The sequence below is a fragment of the Macrotis lagotis genome, chromosome X, assembly GCF_037893015.1.
Source record: "Macrotis lagotis isolate mMagLag1 chromosome X, bilby.v1.9.chrom.fasta, whole genome shotgun sequence".
In the NCBI taxonomy this organism is placed as follows: Eukaryota; Metazoa; Chordata; class Mammalia; order Peramelemorphia; family Peramelidae; genus Macrotis; species Macrotis lagotis.
This window is the reverse complement of record NC_133666.1, coordinates 619,160,954-619,188,269: the sequence shown is the minus strand read 5'-3', so window position 1 is coordinate 619,188,269 and position 27,316 is coordinate 619,160,954. Positions and strand designations below refer to the sequence as shown.

The following is a 27,316-nucleotide window of genomic DNA, read 5'->3' as shown; positions in this document are numbered from 1 at the left end:
ACAAACTTTTTTATATGTATGCATCATGGCTTAGTGAATACAAAATAGATCTTGGAGCCGGGAAGAACTAACTGGATTTAGGACCTTCCTCTCCTGGGTATTTGCTATTTGACTTTGGGCAAGTTATGTCACTCCTCAGTATCTCTAGAAACTCTCTAAGCTGATCTGTATTAAAAGAGAAACTTCCTCAACATCAAATTCTTACACTAATGAAATCCCAGGTCTGGGCAAAACACACACACACAGACTAAATCAGTGATTTATAATTTGGGGAATAAAATAGGGAAATCAACCTTCATTCTGTTGGTTTCTCATTCATGTTTTGTTTATCTTCCAAAGTGGTCCCAAGCTGTGTGCTAAAGGTTCTTATTCTTTGGTTCTTTTCACTACTCATTTTTTGTGCTTGCCAATTGTAAATTGTCTTCCTCCTTTTTTTCAGTCATGCATATCTTTGGTGATGTCATATTATTCTATAAAATGCAGAATTTTCTGGCCTCATCCATGTCTTCTTATTGAAAAAAACCCCACCAAGAAATCCTTACAGTTATCTTATCTCAATAATATTACCTCCAACTCCTCTATGTTGATGAAAAAATCAAAAGCATATCAGTTGAAACATCTTAGATGTAGAGCTGTAAGGAAACCTGGTTGTCATCTAGTCAAGTCCTTCATTTTACAAATTAGGAAACTGAGGCCCAGGAGGTTAACACTCAATCAACAGTATTTATTATGTACTTATGTTCCAGGCTCTCCACTAAGCTTTGGGGTATAATGATAAAAATGAAACCATTCTTGCCCTCAGAGTTTGCATTCTAAGGAAATATACAATATGCACTTAATATTATCCATGCAAAGCTGATACAAGTTCTTCAGACAGGGCAACTCTATACAAATGCAAAGGAGAATGATTTGAAAATAACTACTAGAAAGCCTCAAAGAATGGAACTTGAACACGTCAAGAATTGCTAAGAGTTTTTAAAAAGCCAAAAATAATATAAAAACTAAATGAGAACAGTAGAATAAAAAAATGGAAAAAAAAGCAAGAGCTAGGGAAATAAAGATATGAAAAGACTCCATGAGATAGCAAGACATGGTTTTATATAGCAGTGTGTCTAAAAACTGACCTTGAGGTTTTAATGGACTGTAAACTAAAGGAGTCAGTAGTCAGAGGTGACAACTCAAAAAAGCTAAAGTCATCTCGGGCTGTATCAAGAGAGGTATGGCTTCCAGGAAGAGGGAGGTGATAGTTCCAACTCTGTCCTGGTCACACTTCATCTGGTATGAGTACCACACTTAAATAGTACTGATAAACTGGACAAGGTCCAGAGGAGGGCAACCACAAGGGTAAAAGTCCATGAGTCCATGTTTTTGGGAGGACCAGTTGAAGCATCTGTAGGAGTAAAAAGATACAAGCAGACCTGAGATCTGTGTACAAGTATTTAAAAAGCTGTAGAGAAGGACTAGATTTGTTCTGTTGAACTAAGAGAGAAGAACTGGGAGCACCGGACAGGTTGCAAACAGGCAAATTAAGACTTGATATTAGGGGGAATACCTTCCAATATTAAAAGCTGCCTAAAAGGTGAATGCGTTGCTTTGGTGAGTTTCCCTGCAATGGGATCTTTAAGTAGAGGTTGAATGAGCACTTGTCTAGTCCAATTGGAGTGGAGATTCCTTTTGGGTATAGATGGACTAATTGGCTACAAAGGAAGATACTCATGTTGTGATTAAGTGATGTGAAATAGGGCTGTCCCTTAATCCACTGGGTCTGAGGCAGACATAGGGGGAGGAGAAAGCAAATGAGTGGGGAAAGAAAGGGCTAGTTCACCAGACTTCAGAAGGAACCTGCAGCATCATGAGACTCCCATACAGAGCAGAAAGTGGGTAGAGAGCACTGGGGTTCCATGTAATTTTTAGCTTATCTTCTGAGAACTTCAGTCCACATTCTTCCAATAGGCCACGTGTGAGCTTCGACTCCTTATCTGTGCCTTGAACAAAGGACAGCAACTTTGAAGGAAGGGAGAAAGTAATTTTCTGGGTCTGCTTGAAGTTCTTCTCCAGAATTTCCTTCACCTGTGGGAAATAGGATGAAACTGAACCCAGGGATTCTGAGGAAAAAGATGGGATATTTTCTAGTTCTTCTGAGAATGTCCCTGAGAAAGCAGGTCCTGAGAGAACTACTAGACTGGAGGTAGCTGCACAACAGGTGAGAAATCCTCTGAGGCAGAACTCACCAGGCCAGACAAAGAGGCAGGTCATCCACATAAACTGAAACTATCCCTTTATAGATTGCTTGCTTTCCCCCATTTCTTATTTATTCTCTAGACTGTCCATTCCAAGGCTTCTGGGCAACTAAGTCTGCCCAGCTCACTTTGGGGAAGTAAAAATAGCTTTTCTTACCAGTTCTAATTTCTGTGACAGGAGACTCTTTTTCTTTTCCTCTAGTAACTGGATCAGGAGCTGATGTTGGGTGTCACTCAGGGCTGGGGACAAATCAGCCAATCAATCAATTAACTTTTTTTTTAATGCCATAAGGGGTAGATTCTGCTAATGCTGAAAATATTAAGAGAAGTAACTTATACTCAAGTGTCTTATATTGTACTATATATACATAGCATTATATAAACTATTTAAGACCCCATACATAGATATGTCTATATACAGAGGACATAGACAGTAAATACAAAGTCATTTACAGGGAGACAAATAGTTGTGGGGAATCAGGGAAGGCCTCATGTAGGAGGTGGTATTAGAACCCAACTCTGAAGAGGTTATTCTAAGAAGAGGTTGAGGAGGTGAGTGTTTTTTCAACTTTACAAAGGCATGGAGACAGGAGAAGAAATGCTGTAGCCAAAGAACAGAAAGAATGTAGAGTGTGAGAACAAGAACAATCATGTATAATAAACCTGGAAAGGTCAACTGAAGGTAATGGACAAAAGTCTTTAAAATAATTAAAGGAGGAGTTAGAAGGGCAGCCACATGGTGAAGTGTAGGGAACACTAGGTCTGGAGTCAGGAAGAGCTGAGTTCAAATTCAGCTGCAGTCACTTAAAACCAGAGGGCCTTGGGCAAGTCACTTGACTTTTTTGCCTCAGTTTCCTTAATTATAAAATGAGGCTCTACCTCCCAATGTTGCTGTGAGGATCAAAGAAGTTAATATTTGTAAAATGCCTGATACAACATAGGTGCTACATAAATGCTAAATGATGATAAAGATGATGATGTCAAAGAGAGAGTGGAATCACTGGAACTCCTTTTGCAGGGGAGGGACATAGACCTACATTTTAGGAAAATTCCTTTGGCATTCATGGGGAGATATTAGGGGAGAAACTTGATGTTGGAAAATCAATTAAGAGGATACTATTTTAGAGATGAAGATCTAAACAAGGGTGGTGGTTATGAAAAAAAGTGAGAAGGCATAGAAGAAAGGGGGAATTAACAGGGTTTGCTAACTGTTTAGATAAGATAGATAAGGGTGAGGGAAGAGTGGAGTCTGATTTTCAGGTTATGAACCTGGATTCTAGAAAGATGATAGTGTCCCTGATAACAATAACAAAGTTAGGAAGAGGGAAAGGTTAAGAGACAAGACTCTGAATTCTATGGTTGGATTATCATGAATTTCTGATGTCCATATGACATAATCTTTATAATATCTGTCAAATATCAAATGTCCTCTCCCCTGGTACAGTCATCAATCTAATACAGATCCTCAGTAACCAACTCTTGGATTACTGCAATAGATTGTAGTTGGGTCTGCCTGCCTCAGACCTCTCCCCACTCCAATCCATCCTCCATTCAGGTGTAACCTCTCTACTCAGTAAACTCCAGGGGCTCCCCATCCATACCAGAATCGAATATAAAATCTTCTCTTTGGCATTCAAAGCCCTTTACATCCATCTTCTCCCCTACCTTTCCAGTCTTCTTACACTCTATTCCCTTCCTTTGATCCAATGACACTGGCCTCCTTGCTTCACACATAAGATGTCCATCTCATGCCTATGGGTATTGTCTCTGGCTTTCCTTTCATGCTTGCAATGTTCTCCTTCCTCACCTCTGCCTACTGTCTTCCCTGGCTCCCTTGAAGTTCAATCTAAAATCCGCAGGTTCTAAAGGAAACCTTTCCAAAATTCTCTTAATTCAAATGTTTTCTTCCTGTTTTTTATAGTTTGTTTGTACAGATTTGTTTCCTTGTTTCCTGCCCCATTAGAGTGTGAGCTCCTTGAGGGCAAGGAGTGTCTCTTTTTGTAGGATCAGGTCTTAGTACATTGCCTGGGTCAGAATAAGTACTTATTTACTATTTGACTATTTATCTGGTGGGAAATTACAGACTAAAGTTAGCTACAGGAATATGGGAGTCATTGGCATAGAGATGAAACCATAGAGGGTGATGAGATCACTGAGTGTGGAATTCTAAGTGAGTTTATAGAGAGAAAAGGACCCAAGCCAGAGCTGTGGAGGACATCCATAGTTAAGATTTGAGACATGCTGATGATCTAGTGAAAGAAATTGAAAAGTGTCTAGATAGGGAGGGGAAGGAACATGACATGACAATGTCATGAAAACTCAGAGAGGACAGTAAATGTAGAAGGAGATGGTGGTCAATATTGTCAAATACTGCAGAGTCTAGAAAGATGAGATATTAGGCAAGTAAGAGATCATTAGTAACATTGGACAGAACTATTAAAGGGGAGTGATGAGGGTAGAAAAAGCCAGAGGGCTAGGGAAATGAGAAAGTGAATACAATGTATGAAGATAGCTTTTTTCAAGCTATTAACTATGATGAAAGAGAGATATAAACTTATCACTGAATGGGGATGGTATAGGGTTTTCAAGAAATGGTGAGTGCTCATAGGTAGAAGGGAAGGAATCTGGAAAGATAAAGAGAAATTGAAAATAGATGGAGAAGGAGAAGGGTTGTGCGTGCATTCTGCTAGAGTAGACAAGAAGAAATTTTATCCACAAATATATCTCCTGCTAAGGAGAAGGGCTTGTGCTACATCAGTGAATGGAGGAAAGCAGGAAAAAATAGTGAATGATGACAAATGGTCTTGAGTTACAGAATAGAAGAGAAGGGGAAATTGGAAAATTGCCCCTAATTTCTTAGTGAAACATAAGGAAATGTCCATTGTGTAAAGGGAGTAGGAAATAGTATGGAAGACTGGAAGAGAGGAGGGATAGTTTGGAATAGCCACTGTGGGAAATGCAAAAGCAAACCTTGGAAGAGTAAAAGGATTGCCTCATAGCAGTGAGGGCCTATTTGAGATTTTGTTTGTTTAGTCATTTAATCATGTTTAGCTATTTGTGACGCTATCTGAGGGTTTTCTTGGCAAAGATATTCAAGTGGTTTGCCATTTTCTTCTCTGGTGGATCAAGACAAAGGCTAAGTGGTTTGCCACACAACTAGTGAGTATCTGAGGCTGGATTTGTACTAAGGTCTTCTTCCTTTCAGGTCCAACATTCTATCCACTGAAACACCTGCTGCCTCTCATTTGAGATAAAATAATATAAATTTGTGGTAGATCCAGTCAGTCTAATTGTGTGACTGCTAGGTGAAATTTTTTTAGAATAGCTCAAATCAGATACTGAAGAGACAGTGCTAGTGGAGAGCCCAGGGTGTCAATCAATAAGCATGCATTAGTCAGTGACTGTTCTGGGACTTGTGCTAGATGTTAAGGTTAGGAAGACAGCAACAAAACAACACCTCCCTAAAAGAAAATCATATCCTAATGTTGTTGGTGGAGACTGAGTAGACAATATGCATATCCACAGAATATGCTCTTTAAGGAATAGAAAGGACTAGGTTGGAGATACATAGTGATGTTTTATTTTGCAAATAAAGACATTGGCCCCTCAGCAATGTGACCACAACACACAGTGTAATGATCAACAATTACCTCATATAGGAAGTGGTCCTTGACCTGAGTTTTGGAGGATGCTAAGAATCCTATGAAGTGAAGGTGTGGAGGGGGTGGCTTCCAAGCATGGAGAACAGCCAGCATAGAAACAGAGATGAGAGATGGAATGATATGTTTGAAGAATCTGTAAGAAATGGAGTTTGGATGGATTGTAGTATATAAAGGGGAGGATTGTGTAGTATGGCTTGAAAGGTAAATTGGAGCCAGGCTGTGAAAAGCTTTCAATAGCCAACAGAGGATTTTATCTTTGATCTTAGAAGTTATAGTCAATGGAATTTATTGAGTAAGGAATGGCATGGTCATACCTATATTTAATAAAATCGCTTTGGAAACTATGTGTAGGATGGAATGTAAAAGTGAGATATCTGAGGCAGGGATAGCATTTAGATTGCTCTTCATGTGGTTCAATTGAGAAGTGGTTATGACTTGAACTAAGATAGTGACTGAGTGGTGAGAAAGGAATGGATATGAAAAGTGAGAAGGGGAGGGATACAAGAAGTTATGGAGGTAGAATCTACTAGACTTACTAAGTGATTTAATATGGAAGATTCAGGGTTGACACCAAGGTTGTAAGCCTAGATGACTAGAAAGATAGTGGTATCTTTGAGAGAAATAGGGAAATCAGGAAGGGGGGGTGAGTTTTGGGGTGAAAGAAGAGTTGATATTTTGACTTATTGAGTTTCAGAGCGCTATGAGATATACAGTTCAAGATGTCCAATAGGAAGTTGGTGATGGGGATTTGGAGCTCAGGGGAGAGACTAGGACTACATATACAGATCTGATAATTATATTCATAGCTATTTTTTTTAGGTTTTTGCAAGGCAAACGGCGTTGAGTGGCTTGCCCAAAGCCACACAGCTAGGTAATTATTAAGTGTCTGGGACTGGATCTGAACCCAGGTACTCCTGACTCCAGGGAAGGTGCTTTATCCACTACACCACCTAGCTGCCCCCATTCATAGCTATGTTAAATAAATCCATGGAAGTTGATGAGTAACATGTAGGATCAACATGGAAAGTCTGAGAACTATTAGGCAATGCTGTGACCCATCTCCAATCAGTAGATGCCTGGGGAATTTCCTGGGGAGTACAAGAAGGAAGGAGTTTTTAAAAATTTATTTTTTATTTTTTGGCAATGGGGTTAAGTGGTAGATAGACAATTAGTAAGTGTCTGAGGCTGGATTTGAACTCAGGTCCTCCTGACTCCAGGGCTGGTGCTCTATCCACTGCACCATCTAGCTGCCCCAGGAAGGAAGGATTTAAGAGAAGAGAGAGGTATTCTTCGCATTCATGATGAACTTTCATAGGGGAGTCAGTGTGCTATGAAGGGAAGATGGCTGTCTGGGATTCACAAGAATGGGCCATATCAATGCAGTGAGTAGGTATATGGTTTGGGGCAAATCACTGCAATTTCTGTGTCTTTGTTTCTTTGTCAATGAAAGAGTAAGATTATTACATGTAGTTACCTTATTGGGATAATGTGAAGATAAAAAAAAATAAAAAATTTGAGGTTTTTTTATTTTAAGTTAACTCCTCTTACATAGGAGTTGAGAGAGTGTTATTGTTCCAGTTCTATTCTCCTACCCCGACTTGCCCCTCCACTCTCTACCTGGTTCTACAATCTTACCATTCAGAGCTCCAAAGAGATAGAGAAATGCCCCTGCTATTTCCTTTACAAGTTGTCCTTCTGGGTCTTGCAGGTTACTGAAGATTTTGCCTGTCATGCCCTCCACCTTCGGCGGGGGCACTCCAGTGTACAAACTCTCTTCTAGCTGTAGAGGAGATGAAGAAGAAGGTGAAAGGAATCTTCCTCTCCAAACTAGCCCCTTGGTCTAGTAGACAGGCTTGCCCTGTCCCCCAAAAGAAACTGTTTCCTGGGAAAACTTAGGATCAGTACATATGGAAGAGATCCTGAGTTCCCGGCAAATCCTGAAGGGATATGGTTCTACATCCTTCTCTAATTAAAAAGTGGGAAGAGGAGACTCATGAATTCCTCCTATACAGGCAGTGCTGGGAAATGTTTCCCTTCCTCTTTCCTTTCCCTGTTTGAATCCCTAAGGAAAGTAAAAAGAGATTGTCCCCAAAGAATATGCATGGTGATAGGTGGTGCTGGTTAGTGGGAGACTGAAGAGAGTAAAGAAGGGAAAGGGCCTAGAGAGAGACTAGTATAAACCAGGGAAGAGCAATCCTTGAGGATTTTTTCCCCCTTCCCCCTTTGGAAGACATCCAAAGATTGAAAAGCTTTAGAGACTTTTCTGGTTTGACATAAAATACCATGAAATTGGGGGACCATGTTACCATAGGATTGATTGAACAAAGGACTCCTCATCAGCTATCTTATTCCACAAAGTGAAAAGTCAACTGATTTCAATGTGTTATGGTAAGGTTGGTATCTTTGGAGGTTACCATTCATATATTTTCTGGGTGGGAGTTATAATCAAGAGTGACAAAATACTTCAATAAAAACTGATCCTTCATATTGTGAGAAAGACTTATGACAAAGATCAAATGTAAAGCATTAAAACTGATAAGGAACAAAAAGGTCATCTAATCCAACTACTTCATTTTACAAAGGTGGAAACTAAGGCTCAGAAAAAAATTTGGCACACAATGACCTAATAGAAGAGCTAGAACTTAACTTTAGGTCCTTAGATGACTTATCCAAGACTCTCCATTGCACCATCCTATTGAATGAAGTAATAGATTTTAATTTACGTGCATGGAAGAGTGAACTCTGGATGAAAATTTAAAGGGGAAATGAAGATAACTCAATAGAAAAGGACAGCATTTCACAAGAAAAAGGTGAGTCAAATGGTTGCTTTTGGATACAGCTAAGCAACTGAACATTAGTTTGGAAGATGCCATTCTTCAGAAGGATAGTTTTTTTATGTCAAGGGCAAGTGGAGTCATTTTGACGTATGACTTTTTACGGCACTGAAAACAATGTAAAGACAAATCAAGAATGGGAAATTATTAGGCCAAACACTGTTAAGTTCAGTTATTGTGGAACTGGCTTCAGAAGTACAAGAATATGAGGTTCTAGTCTTGTCTGTGGAAACCAAGGGACTGAATTGCATGACAAATCAGCCAAATAAGAAGAGTGTTTTGGAAATATGGGGATATTGTTTCTATTTCCATCCCTCCTCTTTAGTCAACAGGAAATGTCAAGTAAGAATTTTACAGTCATTCAATTTAAAAATAAATGACAATTAAACAAGGCTGTAGTTTCTCAATCATCTTCCAGAAAAAAGGACAAGAAAACCAAGGAAGTTTCCAGAAGCCTATATATACTCTTATCACAAATCTCTGTAGTGTTGTTGTTAAGAAAGAAGGAACTGTAAATAAATGAGGATAGTAGTAGAAATAGAGAAGGAATCAAATCAAATTTGGCTCTGTGGATGTTTAAGTATTATTATTCATATATACTTCACTGATTACCTCTGAGATCTCATTGCAGGGTGCCCCATAGGTGTAGACATAGTATTTTGCAAACCATAATGTAATTTATTTGATAGCTAGCACTGAAAGTTTCACAAAGTGCTTTACGAAAATTATCTCATTTGTCCCCCATAATAACCCCATGAAATTGGTGCTTTTATTATTATCTGTTTTACACATGAGGAAACTGAGTCTGAGAAAGGATAAATGACTTCCCAAAGTCACAAAAGGAGTGTCTGAGGCCAGATATTCCTGACTCCAAGTTCATCTCTCTATGGACTGTGCCACCTAGCTGGGTTTAGAGTAGGGCTTCTGAGGTTTAGCTAGGAGAGAATAGGGTCTAGAGGTTCCTATCAGTTGGGAAAAGTTTGGAGTATAGACTTGGTAACCAGTTTTGCTCAAGGACAAGTCTAGTGAAGCTTGGAAAGCATCATAATCAGTTTGACAGCAACTGCGTGAAACTGCCTCCCAGGGAGTGAAGGTACATAGTCTATCAATAGATAGAGAATCCAGCTATGGCTCTTATAGTGAATCTTTTTTTCTTAAACTATTAAAACATTGTCAGTCATAATATCTACGTATCACTAGATGGTAAGCTCCAGATGCTTGGACACAAAATCCAGTGTAGTTCCCAACCAACTCTTCCCTTTTGTCCTTTCCTAGCCCAGCCCTACAGCCCCCAACCAGTGATTCTCTCTTGCTCTGACTTCCAGACTCACCATGACTTCCAAGTCCAGTAGCTCCTGCCCTCTCTGGAGGAGGACCAGGACAGCCTGAAGCAAAAACTGCTGTAACTCCCTGCCCAGCATGGTCAGTTGGCTTTGTTCTTCTTCCACTTCACTCTGTAGGTGCTCAAAGTCCGTGACTGGGTTGACTGTTGTTTGGCAGACATCTAGAAAAAAACAAGACAGCTAAGAAGGGGATCATATTCTACTTTTAGGCCCTTCATTCCTGGTCCCTCCCTGGGAAGCCTTAGCTTCCCTATTTTATATTCTCTTCAACCCAGGAGGACATATGTATTCCCTGCCCAGATTATGGAGACCCATGTAGTATTATGCCCATGGATTTTGTCTCTTGAATATTTCAGACTGTTTTTGTCTTTGTGTATCAGTTGGGAGAGGTGAAGGAGCTGGGTACACAGGGGGGAAAAGCCACAAACCTGTTTGGATCTTGCTTTGATATGGAGATTCTGAAAAGAGAAAATACCTGTTTCACTCATCAGAGGTCATCCATCATTAGGCTTCATTAGGAATTAAAGCACAGAACAAAATCACACAACTTCAAATCAAAAAAGCAAATTCATTCTCCTGGTTTCCTGACTCTGGGTGTCTTTCCATACCTATGGTTTTTATCATCCAGTCTAGGAGGTGATTGGTCAGACTTAACAAAGACAGCTGACTCCTGGCTAGCAAGGGCTTCAAAATTTTCAAAACACTTATCATGGATTCTCTCACTTGGCCCTCAAAAGAGTCCTGAGAGGTTTGGGCTATAGGTGCTGGATCCCTATTTTATAGATGAGACTGGGCCTCTTAGCAATGTAACCAAAATACATAGCTAGTGTGACTATGGGAGGTAGGATTTGAACCAAGGTCTGCTGACTATGAATCAAGAGGGGATCTTTATCTCTCTGACTCCTGTCCATCATCTCAACCCTTAAGAGGTGGGGGGAGTCAAATGAATTATGAGACAAGCAAAGTAATAAAAACATGTAAGTTTGACATCTTGTTTAGGCAGATGGAAGAAAGGTACCAGAGAAGAACCTAACCTAAACATTTCTCTAAACTCTTCAAATCTATATCCCCATCAGTGGGGGTAGACTGAATAGATTACTGGGCAGGGAGATAGGAAGCCTGCCTATGACACAGGGTCATTGAAAGCCTCTGGACTCCCTATCTCACAGGGTTATTGAGAGTTTCAAATGAGAGAATGTAGACATAGTATTTTGCAAACCATAATGTAATTTATTTATGTGTGTGTATGTATCTTTTTTGTTGAGTCATGTTTTTACTTGTGTCTTACTCTTCATGATTCTATTTTGGGATTTCTTTTTTTTAAAATTAAATTTAATTATTTTTATTTGTGGCAATGGGGTTAAGTGACTTGCCCAAGGTCACATAGCCAGGCAATTCTTAAGTGTCTAGGTCATATTTAAACTCAGGTCCTCCTGACTCTAGGGCCAGTGCTCTATCCACTGTGCCACCTAGCTGCCCCTAATTTTGGGATTTCTTGATGGAGATGCTTGCCATTTTCTTCTCCTGCTCATTTGACAGATGAGGAAATTGAGGTAAGCAGGGTTGAATGCTTTGCCCAGGGTCACAGAGCTAGTAAGTGTTTGAGGTCAGATTTGAACTTAGGTCTTCCTGAGGACCTGAATCTATCAGTTTATATACTGCCCCACTAAGCGGTCCATATCCATATTCATTCACACACAGGTATACGTTATATACATGTGTGTAGATATATAGACCTATATCTATACATAAAAGTATGTATATATCCACATACCTATATTCAGAGAAGGTGTAAAACCTAAACTACACTTTGACTTTTGTGGGCAGCTCTCTTACCCTGTTTGCCTCAGTTTCCTCTTCTGTAAAAATAAGTTAGAAAAGGAAATGGCAGACTATTCTTGTATCTTTGAGAGAAAGTACCAAATGAGATCATGAAGAGTTGGACATGTTTTAAAGAAAACAAAAAGTCTTTTGGGGCACCCTGAATCTATTTTAGTTCTAATGATTTCATTGGTATAGAGAATGGACAATTATGATATACAACTCCTTAGCAGCTTATTGTCACAAAGATTTGCCTGCCACACTGTGGAATTAAGTGTTTTGTCCAGGGTCACACAACCAATATGTCAGGGGCTAGGCAAGAACCCAATCCTTCCAGATTTGGAGGCCAGCTCTCTAGCCACTATATTTCTTTGTTGGTTCTTATTCTCTCCTCTGTTCTATTTCGACAATCCTACAATTGAGGGAAAGGATATGTAGTTCTTTCTATGGCTCACCTAACCAGAACCCTAGGCTGAATCAAAAGTGGAGGGATAGTTTCTCATTTCTGGGAAATTAATGGTCTCCTTGAAGAGCTGCCTAGACAGTGGTACCTTGGATGTGCTGTCAAGGGCTTATTGGGCCTGGGGGCTAGAAAGACACCCAAGTTTATCACTCACCTCTGGATGGGAAGGTTTTCTGATTCTTGGCTGGATGTAGATGAACACCTAGAGAAAGAATAATAGTGATTAAAAATGAAAATGTTCAATGCAATTGCAGCTATGGGAAAAAAAGGTGCAGGGTTCTGTTATTGGAGGGGCTATAAATAAGGGTAGCCTTTTTAGTAAACTCTCTGGCTCTATGCCGTAAAAGCTAAAAAACCTGTCATATCCTTTGATCTACTAATTTCACCTCCAGCATCCTTAGTGGTGGAAGAGAAATTTAGGGATCTCTTAGTTCATTGTCTTTTTACCCCTAAGGAAAGTGAGGTATAGGGCTTTATCTTAAGACTGATGTTGGGGGGGGCGTGGAGCCAAGATGGCTACAAGAAAGGATCAAGTCTTAGGTGCTCTCTGATAAAACTTCTAAACTAAGGACTCTAAACTTTCGAGAGACAGAAGCCACAGAGGGACCCAGTGAGGCAGTTCTCCTACTCAAGGTAACCTGGAAAAGAGCAGAAAGGCTGTGCTCCCCAGGGTTGGAGGGGTGGCCCACCAGAGCGAAAGAACTTCAGCCTCTTGGAGGAAGCCCCAGGGCGCTGGGAGCCCCAGCTCACAGCAGCAGGGGAGTCTCTGGAGCTACACCCTGGGGAGCACTGGGCACAAAGTAGAGGAACAGCAGGGGACCTCTGCCAGAGCAAGCACATGGAGCCCAGCCCTCAGGGCACACAGGGAGCAACTTGGTCTTTCAGCAGCCCAGATCCAGGAACAGAAGCAGGAGGAGCTGGCAAGCAGGAGCCCCCAGGGCATGAGCCCATTGAGCTGAGGGAGGGGAGTGAAGAGAGACTGCAGAGCTCTGCTCCTGGAACAGGACTCTGGGGTTCTGACCACATTCAGATCCTGATCACAGTCTAGGCACCCCCATAGAACAGCAGGCCCCCCCACCTCAGCCCCATGGCAGAGGGGGGGGTGCATATGATCATTCACAGACCAGGAGGGAGAACAAAGTCTCACATACTGAGACCTGGTGGGAGTGCCCCAAAAGCTCAGGAAGCACCCCAAAACCAGGCCCAGGCTGGGAAAATGAGCAAGCAGAGAAAAAAGAGGAACACCATTGTGAAATATTTTGCAAATGAGCCCAAGAAGGATCAAAATACTCAGTCTGAAGATGAGGAAGCACAAGCTCCTGCATCTAAAGACTCCAAGAAAAACAGAAATTGGGCTCAGGCTATGACAGAGCTCTCAAAAAAGACTTTGAAAATCAAATGAGGGAGTTAGAAGAAAAACTGGGAAAGAAAGGAGGGAGATGCAGGAAAAACATGAAAATGAAGTCAGTAGCCTAGTCAAGGAAATCCAAAAAAATGCTGAAGAAAATAGCATGCTAACAGCTTAGGTCAAATGGATAAAACAGTTCAAAAAGTTATTGAGGAGAAGAATGCTTTGAAAAGCAAAATTGGCCAGATGGAAAAAGAGATAAGAAAACTCTCTGAGGAGAACAAATCCTTCAGACAAAGAATAGAATTCAGGGAGATTGATGAATTTACCAGAAATCAGGAATCAATCCTTCAAAACCAAAAAAATGAAAAATTAGAAGAAAATGTGAAATATCTCATTGAAAAAACAACTGATATGGAAAACAGACTTAGGAAAAATAATTTAAAAATTATTGGAATACCTGAAAGTCATGATCAGGAAAAGAGCCTTGACATCATTTTCAAAGAATTACTACAGGAAAATTGCCCTGATATTCTAGAAGCAGAGGGCAAAATAGAAATGGAGAGAATCCACCAATCCCCTTGAGAAAGAGATCCCAAAAAACCAACTCCTAGGAATATTATAGCCAAGTTCCAGAACTCCCAAGTCAAAGAGAAAATATTACAAGCAGCCAGAAGGACACAGTTCAAATATTGTGGAGCTGCGGTCAGGATCACACAGGACTTGGCAGCAACTACACTGTAAGCTCGTAGGGCTTGGAATATAATATACCGGAAGGCAAAAGAGCTTAGAATGCAGCCAAGAATCAACTATCCAGCAAGGCTGAATGTCCTCTTCCAGGGGAAAAAGATGGACTTTCAATGAACCAGGGGAATTTCAAATGTTCCTTTTGGAATGGCCAGAGCTGAACAGAAGGTTTGATCTTCAGATGCAGGACTCAGGTGAAGCACAGAAATTGGAGGAGTGGGGGAAAATATGAGGGACTTGATGATGAACTGCATGTATAGAAAAATGATACTGATAATATTCATATGAACCTTCTCAGTTAGTAGAGCAGGTAGAGGGAGCTTTTATAGTTGAAGCACAGGAGAAAGCTGAATTCGAAGATAAAATATGGTGTAAAAATGGAGGCAATAGAAAAAAGGGAAATGTAATGGGAGAAAGAAAAAAGAGAGGGGGAATAGGCCAAGATATTTCATATAATAAGATTTTTCTTTATTGCAATGAGCTATTGCAATGATATGGAAGGGGGGAGGCAAGGGGGAATGAGGGAACCTTTGCTCTCATCAGAGATGGCTAGGAGAGGAAACAGCAAATATACTCAATGGGGTATAGACATCTGGAGTAAGAAGGAGGGGGGAGCAGGGGGAAGGGGTGGGGATGTGAGTGATGGAGGAGAGGATGGATCGTGGGGGGAGAGTGGTCAGATATAACACATTTTCTTTTTTACTTCTTGCAAGGGGCTGGGATTGGAAGGCCTGTCCAGGACCATAGGGCCAGGTGGATGCTGGGCCTAAGGGGTGGTATGGGGGCTCAGGGTCTCTTGGCCCCAGAGTCAGGGATCTGTCTGCTGTACTGCTCAGCTACCCTATAGCAGAGTTAGAGTGAAAGGAGAGAGAAAAATACAGTACATGAAAGTGGAGAAATATGAAAGGAGGGAGTTGTGAACAGCAATGGCAACGTTGGAAAAATATGGAAGTAACTTTTGCGATGGACTTATCATAAAGAATGTGATCCACCCATGACAGAGTTGTTGGTGTTGGAACAAAGGCTGAAGCACATTTTTTATTATTATTATTTGGTGGAGGGTGCAGGGCAAATGGGGTTGGGTGGCCTACCTGGTGACACATAGCAGGGTGATCATTGGTTGTCTGAGGCCAGATTTGGACCCGGGTGCTCCTGGCTCAAGGGCCAATGCTCTATCTGCCACCCAGCCACCCCTACTATTATTACTATTTTATTTTATTTTGGGTCTTTTTTTTCCCTTCTTTTTGGTTTTTGCAGGGCAGTGGGGATCAGGTGGCTTGCATGTTACATGGCTGGGTGATTGTTGGGTCTATGGGGCTGGATGTGCGCTTGGGTGCTTGTGGCTTCAGGGCTGGTGCTTCGTCCATTGTGCCACCTGGCCATACCTACAATTATTACTATTATTTTTTTAATTTTAATTTTTTTCCTCTCCCCTTTACTTTATCGCTCAAGCAAGTCTATATTTATGGGGGGGAGGGGGTATTTCGTTTACTCTTAGACAAGAATATTTTATTAATGTAAAAAAACATTTGTACAAAATGAGAATAAAAAATAAAATTAAAAAATTAAAAAAAAAAGACTGATGTTGCCTAGGATTTCAATGGGCATTCTATCTACAATCATGGACTGCAACCTAGATGTTCAACTTGCTGGTGATGAGAAACCTCTAGATTTAATTAGACTCATTTGTAAGTGACAGACATATCCAGGGGCCATACTCAAAGCTTCTCTATGTCAGAATGATCTGTCAGAGTCTGAGAACCCAAGGTTGGCACAACACACTGATGACACATCAAAGTAAGACTTGGAGGAAGATTGTACAAAAACACTTAGAATGCTTCATAAAAAAGCATGAAAATAGCATATGTCACCAACAGCTGAATTAAAGAACAATGTCACACTTCTAAAGGATTTCAGAGGGCATCTGGTCCAACTTGTGCCTAACAGGAATCTAAAGTCTCCTTGACCTGTGGTCATTTAGTCTTTGCTTGAATACCTCTGGTGATGTGGAGCTCATCACTTCATGAGTCAATCTGTGACAGATAGGAAGATTTCCCTTCCCTTATAAAATGCTTATCTATTCCTCTGTAATTTCTGCCCATTTCCTGAAGGGAGATTATGAAGTGATGGGATAGATTGTGGTGTGTCAATCTCATGGAGCATTTTTGAGCAATTAAAAATATCAACTATATAGAATACAAGCAAATATGGAAATAGAGGAAAAAAAGAAAAGGTGGGGGGGAGGGAATAAACATTTATTAAGCTACAACTAGGTTCCAGGCCCTGTACTAAGCCTTTTACAAATAATCTCTTTTAGTCCTTCCCAAGAATCCTGTCAAGAATGTGCTATTATCCCCATTTTATAGGTGAGGAAACTGAGAAGTTAAGTGACTCGCCTAAGGTCACTTGTTCATGGTTACTTATAAGGTCACAACTTGTGGGAAGGGCTGGATTTAAACTCAAAGAGATGCAGGACAAAGAGAGCAAAATTATAGACTTGAAATTTGAAAGTTAAAAGTCTTAAGCACTATAAAGTCTAACCCATACCTGAAAGGATTAGAACACACTGAATATATTAGAATACGCTATTATTTCCCATTTCTCCTTTATATAGCTTGTTTGGTACATAAGTCTACATGTTTAATCCCCCATTTAGAGCATAATCTCCTGTTTGAGGACCGGAACTGTCTTTTGCCTCTCTTTGTATCCTCAGCACTTACCAAGATATCTGGCACACAGTAGGTACTTGATAAATGTCTACTGATTGACTGAATATGAAACTATGAAAATTGACTTTCTCAAAAGCTTTTGAGAATAAGAACATCTATGAGATTGTGGGGAGAGGTTTGGGGAAATAAATTATCATGAAGATTATGTACATGTTTCTACCTTTTATAAAAATATAAATAATTTGGATTTCAGAGTTTTATTAAGAATTTTCTTCCTGGGGTGGCTAGGTATGTAGTGGATAGAGCACCAGCCCTGAAGTCAGGAGTACCTGGGTTCAAATCTGGTCTCAGACACTTAATAAGTACCTAGCTGTTGGCCTTGGGCAAACCACTTAACCCCATTTGTTTTGCAAAAAAAAAAAAACCCTTAAAAAAAAGAATTTTCTTCCTCATATGGTATACTCAAGGAAATCTCATGAAGAAATGAGTATTTTGAAGTGATGTCAGTGGAACAGATATTTGGTCATATTGTTTTGACTGTCAATTGATCAGTCAGTAAACATTTATTAAGTACTTAATATGGACCAAATCCTGAGAGAAGCACAAGAGTAAGCTAGGAAAGTTTTGAGTTGAGACCCGGTTCTATTGTTTAAAGGCCAGCCTAGCTCCATACAGAGGGATTCACCCCTTGCTGATCATGAGGGGGATGAATCTTCAGCCAGAACAAGTTTGGGGTCCATAGACTAAGATGTGACCAGCATCTGAAGAAGGGACAGTCACATTGAGGAGATGAGAGACTCTTAAACAATAAATATTGTAGCTTCTATTTTATGTAACTGGTTTGAAGCTTGTTGTAGTCCAAAAAAAAGAAGGATTATTAGAAGGGGAGGAAGGAAAAGAAAAAAAGGATACCTATTCTCTGGTGCCCTTAATGCCTCTCCTGCCTCCTCTCCCAGGTAGCTGGAAACCTCTGTATGGAGAAGACTAGCCTCCTTTTCTTTTCTCTTTGCTTGAGCCTTGAAGTGATCCTCTCACCTAAGAGTCTATGTATGGGGCAGAGAGGGTGATGGTTTCCGCACATGTCATCTGCCTGGAGAGTTGAGTTCTCCAGATACCAGGAGATGTATGATAGTCACTCCCCCTTCCAACCCCACACCCTTTGTTAGAGGAAGTTGGTTTTTGGTGAATTTTTCCACCCTCTCCTCTCCCCACCTCAGTCCTTCTGATCCGACTTACTCCAGTGGTCCTGGATAATCAACTGGGCAACTTGGAAAGCAAGTATACTGCCCTCGGGGACAGTCACTGTCTTCACTGTGTTAAAGCGGCCCTCACCCTCACCCTGGGGAGAGAAAGAAAGAGGGAAGGGGTCATAGATCTAGAACTGAAAGGGGTCCTCAGTGGTCAGTTCCTCCAACCCTCTCGTCCTAGGAAATCCCATCAAAGAAGGATGATGGGACTTGTCCCACACAGCTGGAATCTAGACTCAGGTCCTTTGACTCTAAATCCAGTGCCCAGAGACTGCTAGGCTTACAGCTAGGATCTCAACATTAGTGAGTGGAGAGGGAGGAGATGTTGGGATGGATTCTGGGGAGGAGTCAGCCCCCAGTTCTGTGCAATGGGGAGAGAGGAAATGAGAAGAAATAGAAGGTCAGCCCAGAGGCTTTGTGATATAGCTAGGGTTGGGTCTTGTCACCTGTAGGTGTGACTCTTAGGACAACAATGAACTCTCAGTTATTGAGAGATGTCCCCTAAACCATATCCCCACAGCTTTTCAACACCAGGTTGGCTCCCCTGTAACCACTGTGTGTGGATGTGTGTGTCTGTGTTTGTGTTTAGGCTTCCTCATCAAACAGTCCTGGGAAGTCTCAGCAAATTTAAAGGAGCTTCTTGCAATCATGAGGAAGGGAATGCAGCAGCTTCCTGACTGGCCAAACTACATTCCAAACTCCAAGTGAAATACCATCTGCTATTTGTATCATCTGCTATTTGATGATTATCCACAACCCTGCTAATAGCTGATTAATTACTATTTACCCATACTAGGACTTGCTATTTTTAATGGATATGCACCAAACAGGAAGCAGAAAATGGGCACAGATCTGTAGAGTCTTTAGGCTCAGTCCATGTCTTGTCTAGTTGCCTGCTGGGAGTCTCTGGGATTATGAGGCTAAGGTTGGAAGGAGAAAGGATGTCAGAGTACTTGGACCTTCTCCCTTCCCCACCCCTATCTATCCAAAGTATGAATTCTAACCTGGAAACATGAAGTTCCGGAAATGGAGATTTTCCCAGAACCTTCCCTTTTTTGGGACCTCTTCAGAATGGCCTCTTTTTGGGTTTTCACGGCTTCTGTCACAACATACAGGTTGTCTCCTCGTTCCCGAAGATCCTGAATGATAGAGGGCTCTGGTGTCTTCAATTTCCTATAGGAGAGGGAGGAGAGAATGCAGCAAATAAGGGGCTTGGGATTCCCTCTCCTATCTCCTTTAGTTGTGATCTTGTTCAAGGCTATCTGGGTACAACAATAAAATTGTCTATGGGTACAATATATTTGGATTTCACCATGCTAGTGGCTTGTGTGAGCAATGTGGTATTCAGTAGTAGTTTGGATTCAGAGGATAGTTTGTACACATGTTTGGAAGACTGTGACTGGAGTCACTTTTAAAGTCAAACACATTTTAGGAGGGATATTATTGACAGAGAGCCATCCAAAGAAGGACCACCAAGATGATGTTGAGTTTGGGGAAAAAAACAAAAACAAACCTAACAAAGTGGGATAGAAACAGCTGAAGGAACTGGGGGGTGTTTAGCCTGGAGAAGAGAGAAGGTAGTTTAGTCCGCTTATTAGCTAAGTAGTTTACCCAGAAAAGTAGGTGGATCACCAGGATGCACTAGCAATAATCAGGAAGTTTCTTTATTTTTTAAAAAATTTTATTTAAGGTAATGGGGTTAAGTGACTTGCCCAAGGTCACACTAGGTAATTATTAAGTGCCTGAGACTGGATTTGAACTCAGGTCCTCCTGACTCCAGGGTTGGTACTCTATCCACTATGCCACCTAACTGCCCCTGAAGTTTCTTGATTATATGAGAATGGATTTGAAATGGCAAATTAGATGAATGAACTCAGGCTAGAATATCTGGTGTGCCAATCACAAATCAGCATAATAAGGAAGATACAGTGGTATCTTTCTTTCTATCATCCCAGGCTCATTCTCAGTCCATGAGGATATATCCTGGTTGTTGGTCAAATTTTGAAACTGTCTACCTTCCCTGGTATCCTAGAGAATTAATGAGATTGTTCTTTTCCCCTATTCCATGTGAAGGGGAGAGGGGAATCAAAATACAATTATGAGTTGTCTCCTCTACATCCAAAAAAGAATGTCTATCTTGCATCTGGCACAGGGGACAATGTGCTAACTTCAGAGGTAACTTCTCTGAGCCTCAGTTTACTCATTTGTAAAATGAAAGCACAAGACTAGATGATATCTCAGTTCTTTTCCTACACTAAATCTTTTCTCACAGCATGCCCCTAATGAAAACTATTGCATTCCCCCTTCTTTTAAATATTTACCTGCCTAAAGGGATCAAAACTTTTAAAAAATAAATCTATATTAGATAGCCAGGAGAGGGCAGCAGTTTCTAGGTTTTAGCTCCTTTACTAGCTTTAAATAAAGAAACTGAGGCCCAAAGATAAATTACTACTCCAGAGTTTAAATCCAGAGCCCTTTCCCCCCATATCTTGGTTGCTCCTAGGACATTTCCTCTAAGATGCTCCACTGACATGTCAAGCTCAACCAGCCACAAACTGAGTTCATTCAAATATAATCCAGATCCTTTTCTTATTTTACCATTTCTGTCTGTAATGGAACACTATTCCTATGATCTCCAATCTTGAAGTTATCACTGCTTCTCCATTCTCTTCTCTCTCATATTTAATCACTTAGTAGGTACTATTGCTTCCGTCATCCTTTATATCTGCCCCCTCCTCTCAATGCTCATTATTACCACCTTATTACAGGTTTTAATTGCCACCTTATGAACTAATTCAATTCCCTACAGTCCTGCCTCCTCCATTCTATCTTTCCTTTAATCTGCTTTTCATATTGCTGCCAGAGTAATATTCCTTATCTGTCTGTCTGATGCAGTGGCTAGAATGCCAGGTCTGGAGTCAGGAAGACCCAAGTTCAATCTGACCTCAGACACTTAATAGCTGTGTGACTCTGACCAAGTCACTGAACCAGTTTGCCTCAGTTTCCTCCTCTGTAAAATAAACTGCAGAAGGAAGTGACAAAAATGTTCCTGTATCTTTGCCAGGAAAAATCCAAATGGGACCACAAAGAGTTGTATATGACTGAAACAACAGAACCACAACAAAGATTCCTTTCAGTTTTAAATCTTTTGCTTTGCTTGTCATTCCTATGCTCAAAAGTCTTTAATGACTCCCTACTGCCTACTAAATACAGTTCAAATTCCCCTGTCTGACATTCAAGCCCTTTCTTCAATCTGATGCCCATTTACTTTTCCTACCTTAATTCATATGACTCCAGTCCATGATATTTACATTTTATTCAATGGAATGAAAACTATTCAAATCAAAACAACCCCAAGGTTTCATACTACATCCATAAAATTGGTAAAGATTACAAAAAACAGACTTAAGCAATGTTAGAGTGGTTATGGAAAGACTGGAACATGTGAATTGTTTCAGCATTTCTGAAAAACCATTTGGATTTATGCTAAAATGTTCACATTTTTAACCTGGAGGTCCAACTGCTAGACATGTGTTCCCTAAGGAGGATAAAGACAGAAATTCATATTCATACAAGCACTTTTTATGGCAGCAAAGAACTGGAAACAAAGTAAATTCCTCAACAAATGATGGTAGCTGAATGTGTGAGTACAAGAAATAAAGAATCTGAAGAATTCTGAGAAACATAGGAAGACTTATGTAAACAGATACAAATTAAAGTAAGCATAAGCAGGAAAAGAATATACACAATAGTTACAATAGTGTAGATGGGGAGAGCAAAAATAAAACTTAATATTGAATAATTATAATGACAGAACTTGTCTTTGAGGAATAAGAGGTGAGAAAATGATCCTTGCTTCTCTTCTTGCAGAGGCAGAGTACTATGAATGTAGAACAAGATATATACAGTCAGGCTCAGTTGCCAAGTTGGCTAGTTTTGTTGACCCATTTTCTCCCTTCATTTTGTATTCTTTATCACAAGAAATAGATTTCCAGCTGGGGAGAGACATTTAAGGATGGAGGTGGCATAAAAATAAAATATATCAATACTTTTTTTTCAAAACATTGCCTCTTGAACATTTTTTTGTTCATGATGTTTCCTATTCCCAAAATATCTTCCCTTATTCTCTTCAGTTGTTAAATTCCTACTCATCAATTAAAGCTAAACTCAAATAGCCCTTCTTCCAGGAAATATTTCCACATCTCTGGTTGGGAATAACTTTCTTCCTTGGACCTTACTTTGTACCTTCCTAGTAAACATATAATATGGTGAACTATTGTTTAAGTGTAGTATTCTCTACTACTAGAATGTGAGCACCATGAGGTTAGGGACAGGGTTCTGCCCATACCTCAAGACAATACAGGATGGTGATATGAAGTAAACTCAACCCTCACACAAGGAAAACTCAGACTCTTTTTTTTCTCTCTGGTTGCCCCTGGGATACTTTCCTTTGTTCCCCACTCCTTCCTCCACCTTGTTCCCCTTGCAAGAAATCACTAGAGCTTTTATCTCTTGTCCAGTCTTCTCACCTTTCCCTTTTTAAGCAGTCCCAGGTGTTAGGGGACACAATGAGAGTCTTGACCTCCAGGACGGTTTTGTTCGATACTGAGGTCTGTCCTGATATCTTCCCCTGCACAGAGGCGGTCACTTCCACACTGCCAGTCACTTGCCCATCCACCTCATCATTAAAGTGGAATGGTCCCTGCTGGGTCACTTCTGGCAGAAGAGAGGTCAATGTTAGCTAAATTGAACATTAAACCTGATTGTATAACAGAAGCCAACATGGGACAAGGTACCCTAGTCACACGTCTAATACATGGAAGAACCAGGGCTCATACCCAACTCTCTGGTTTGCTCCATGGCTCTACAGTCCCTCCCCAATTCACCACAACCTCTCTTTAGAGTGGCTAGACAGAATGCTCTGGACATCACTGATATAGGACAGCATAGGCCCTAGCAAAGCTCAGTTGGCCAAGCCTGCTGGGCCCATTTCTCCTTCCTAGTTCAGCTCCTCTCACCCTCCTCTCACCTCCCCAAGGGATTGTACCTGGTTCTGGGGAGCTCGGATCCAGAATGTCCTTGATAGTCAAATTGAGACAAACATACTGGGACCTCCAAAAAAAGGTGCTCTTTTTCTTCTTTCGGACCAGGTAATAGGGACTGAAGTGGGCGGAGCTCTTGAGGCTGTCCATCGGGATCAGCTCCCCATCTTTGCTCAGTTCTTGGACCACATTCTTGGCAGCCAGTTCAAATGCAGATGGCATGGTTCTGAGGAGGGACAAGAGAGAAGAGAGGGGAAAGGAGCTAGTCAGTCTCTGTGATACCTCTCTCCTGAAGGGATGGAATAGTCAGCTTAATGCTTTGCAGGCAAATCATCAGACAACCTGTGTCTGTCAAAAACCATTTATTATGGACCTACTGTTTCCCAGATACTCTGCTAAGCCCTAGTCACACAAAAAAAGAAAAGATAGATATAGTCCTTAAAGAGTTCACAATCTAATGGGAGAGATAATATGCAAACAACTATGTAATAAATGTATATATGTATACACTATATATATGCACATACATATATACAATAACAATATATATATATATATATATATACATAATAAATTGAAAATAATCAACAGAGAGAAGGTACTAGAAGGAAGAGATTAGGGAAAATCTTCCTGGAAAAAGAGGAATTTTAATTGCTACTTGAAACCTGAGAAGCCAAAATGGGAAGAAGAGGTGCGAGAACATTCCAGGCATGGAGGACAGCCAGAGAAAATGTCTTGAATCATCAAAGAGAACAGGTCAGGGGTAAAAAAAAAAGTTTAAGAAAAGGAGAAAGATAGAAGGGGGCTAGGGTAGGGTGTCAAGCAGAGCATCTTTTATTTCATCCTGGAAGTGTTAGGGAGTCACTGGAGTTTATTGAGTAGAGAGGTGATGTGCTTGGATCTGCACTGTAGAAATGCTAGCTATCATCATTATCATTATTATCATTATTAATTATCCCTCCTTCCTCAATCAAATCTGGAAAACCTTTCTATAGCTATTGTTCTCACTTCTTCACATTCCTCCTCTGCAATCTGATTTTTATTCTCCTCCTAAACTGAAACTTCCCTCTTTAAAGTTTCCAACAGACATTTGCTAATTCTGATGAATTTCTCAGCTTTCTTCCTTCTTGACCACTTCCCCTCCCCCATTCTTTGTATTCTCTGCTCCTTCAGATTTCATGACACTGAAAGGGATAGAGCTCTGTCTTTCTATCTCTCTATAAATTATTATTTGTCTGACACTGTGCCAAGTGCTTTCAAATTACTATCTCATTTGATCCTTAAAAAAGCTTTGGGAGGTAGGTGTACTTATTTATTTTTTTTTTTTTAGATTTTTCAAGGCAATGAATGGGGTTAAGTGGCTTGCCCAAGGTCACACAGCTAGGTAATTATTAAATGTCTGAGGTCGGATTTGAACCCAGGTACTCCTGACTCCAAGGCCGGTGCTCTATTCACTGTGCCACCTAACCGCCCCTGTAGGTGCACTTATTATCCCTATTTTCCAGATGAGGAAACTGAGGAAGGCAGAGGTGAAGTAACTTGCTCAAGGTAATGCAGCTAGTAAGTATTTGAGATCTGATTTGAACTCAGAATTCCTTCACTTCAGCTTTCACATTCTATCCACTGTGCCACCTCACTGTCTATTGAGGAGAAAGGCTCAAGGAAAAAGTTCTTAACCTTTTTTTTTCTCAAGGCAATGGGGTAAAGTGACTTGCCCTAGGTCACACAGCTAGGTAATTATTAAGTGTCTGAGGTCTGATTTGAATTCAGATCCTTCTGACTCTAGGACTGGTGTTCTATCCACTGCGCCACCTAGCCACCCAAGTTCTCAACCTTTTTTGTATTATGGACACCTCTGAGATTCTGGTGAAGCTTTTGGACCCCTTATCAGAACAATGTATTTAAATGCATAAAATAAAAACACCTAAGATTATAAAGGAAACTAAATATAATTGAAAATAAAAATGTGATTTTTTTTCCATCCATTTTCATAGACCCCTTGAAATCTATTTATAGATTCCAAATTAAGAACCTTTGGGATAGATGTAGAATTTTTTTAAATGTTTATAGAGAGAGTTAGAAAGGAGTCAGCTGATAAGGAGAAAATGATGATGAAAGAGTAAGCAAGGGAAAGCTCTGGAAAGAGAAAGGAAGGAAAGTGAATGGCCTTGGCAAGGAAAAGAAACATGTGAAGTCAGAGACTAGGACAACTCCCTGAGGAATTGAGATTCCTGCACAATAAAGTCTAAGCTGAGAAGACAAACTGAAATTTCTGAATCATTCTTCTCTTAGGAGACTAAAGGAGTCCCCCAGAACTAGTCCAGATCAGAATGTCTGTGCCAGTAGATTTTAGTTTCATGTTAGACTTTGTTTTAGGGGCCCTAATTTTTATTTTCATTTATATATATATATATATATATATATGTATTGCCTTACCAAAATATATATATATATATATATATATTTTTTTTTTTTTTTGGTAAGGCAATGGGGTTAAGTGGCTTGCCTAATGCCAAACAGTTAGGTAATTATTAAGTATCCGAGGCTAGATTTGAACTCAGGTCCTCCTGACTCCAGGACCGGTGCTTTATCCACTGGGCCAGCTAACTGCCCCTGCCCTAATTTTTAAATAACACATGATCTCTAAGCCAGCAGACTGGGTTTCCGCAGCATGACCTCTTTGGGTGTTACTGCCCCGGAGGTGCAAGCAGAAGAATTCTAGTTGCCCCCCGAAACAAATTTAGCTAAACTCATACTCTTCTTCCAATTTGGGGTGGGGAATGGTTGGTCTGGGAAAGGGAATCCAGCCTCCCTGCTTGAATGGGTAACAGGGTTGGAGAAAGAACCGAACACGGTGTAGTCTTGGGATACAGTTTTAGGGTCAGTGTAGGAGTTGGGGAAACTGGTAGACCCTGCCTGTCTTCTCCCAAAATAGTCTGTGCTAAGAAATCCCACCAGCCCAGCTAGCCAGCTTTTTTGGTTAGATCTCTTGGCACAGCTAAGAAAAGGAAGCAGAGGGAATGGGGAAGGAAGTCAGCTCCTTTTCAATGCTCTGGAGGGATCGTGCAGCCCCAGGCCCTAGGCTAATTCTTCCGGGGTTTCTTTTTACAAGGTGCCTTCCCTCCAGACCCCCCTCTCTTCCCAGCTTTGCTCCTTGGAGCAGCTTACCTTGGCAGCGGTGTCTTAGCAGTGGACTTGTCTGTGCTCCTGTCTCTCCTACCCTAAGGGCTGTGTTACAAAGACAGCAGTTTTGAGCTGCTCTTTGGCTCAACTAAAACTGAAACTACTTGACTCCTGCACGTTACCCTCCTCTGTCTTGCCTCATTTCCAGGAAAAGAGGAAATGGGACATAAATGTGAGAACTGCTGTTTTTAGTCTTTGGCCCTGACTTGCTTTGCTTGTCCAGGGCTCAAGAAAAGGTCACTGGGGAGAGTCAGCTGCCAGGCAGTCAAAACTATCCATTTCCTCCTCTGGACCCCCTCCCTTTTCTCTTATTTCTCCTCCCTCTCTCCTCCCCACTAAATTCTACATATGGCAAAGTAGGAAACAGTAGAGAGAGATAAACTATTACTCATCATTTCTTTCTTCAACATCTGCTGCAAACAAAGTCTTGTGTCTGGTACCTTTCCTCCAGGAAGTAAAGATGAAGAAATCCTTGCCAACGATATAGCTGTAACCCCTAGCTTTCCACCCAAATCCAGAATTTGAATTTCCTTTCACTTTGTTTCCTCAAGAGACCTTAGTCAAACCAAACTATCTTCTATCCTCATACAGCCTTATGTTCTGCCCTAAAGAATACAACAAATAACTATATGGTGCCTACCAAATCATTCTTTGAGGTAGAGCACTGAGTCAAATTCTGGGGGAAGGTACAGAGACTTGCCCTCTCCTGGAGCTGGG

General features: G+C 40.7%; 1 protein-coding gene across 1 annotated transcript; it reads right to left on the bottom strand.

The window, feature by feature from the left end:
• On the bottom strand, nt 1-26,916 carry GSDMD (gasdermin D). Its single transcript, XM_074202971.1, has 11 exons — nt 26,585-26,916; nt 23,422-23,642; nt 22,904-23,090; nt 19,379-19,547; nt 18,364-18,466; nt 12,518-12,565; nt 10,508-10,537; nt 10,068-10,240; nt 7,538-7,682; nt 2,398-2,480; nt 1-2,070 (listed from the first exon to the last, which is right to left on the bottom strand). The coding sequence occupies exons 2-11, from the start codon at nt 23,636-23,638 to the stop codon at nt 1,822-1,824; spliced, it is 1,404 nt and encodes a 467-aa protein (XP_074059072.1). The 5' UTR covers nt 23,639-23,642; nt 26,585-26,916; the 3' UTR covers nt 1-1,821.
• Nucleotides 26,917-27,316: the final 400 nt, after the last annotated feature.

Coding starts and splice junctions, on each gene's coding strand:
- GSDMD (XM_074202971.1), bottom strand. CDS start 23,638: ATGCCATCTGCATTTGAACTGGCTGCCAAGAATGTGGTCCAAGAACTG. Junction 23,091..23,421: donor TCCGAGCTCCCCAGAACCAG/GTACAATCCCTT, acceptor CTCTTCTGCCAG/AAGTGACCCAGCAGGGACCA. Junction 7,683..10,067: donor TACTGGACTTGGAAGTCATG/GTGAGTCTGGAA, acceptor TCTCCTCTACAG/CTAGAAGAGAGTTTGTACAC.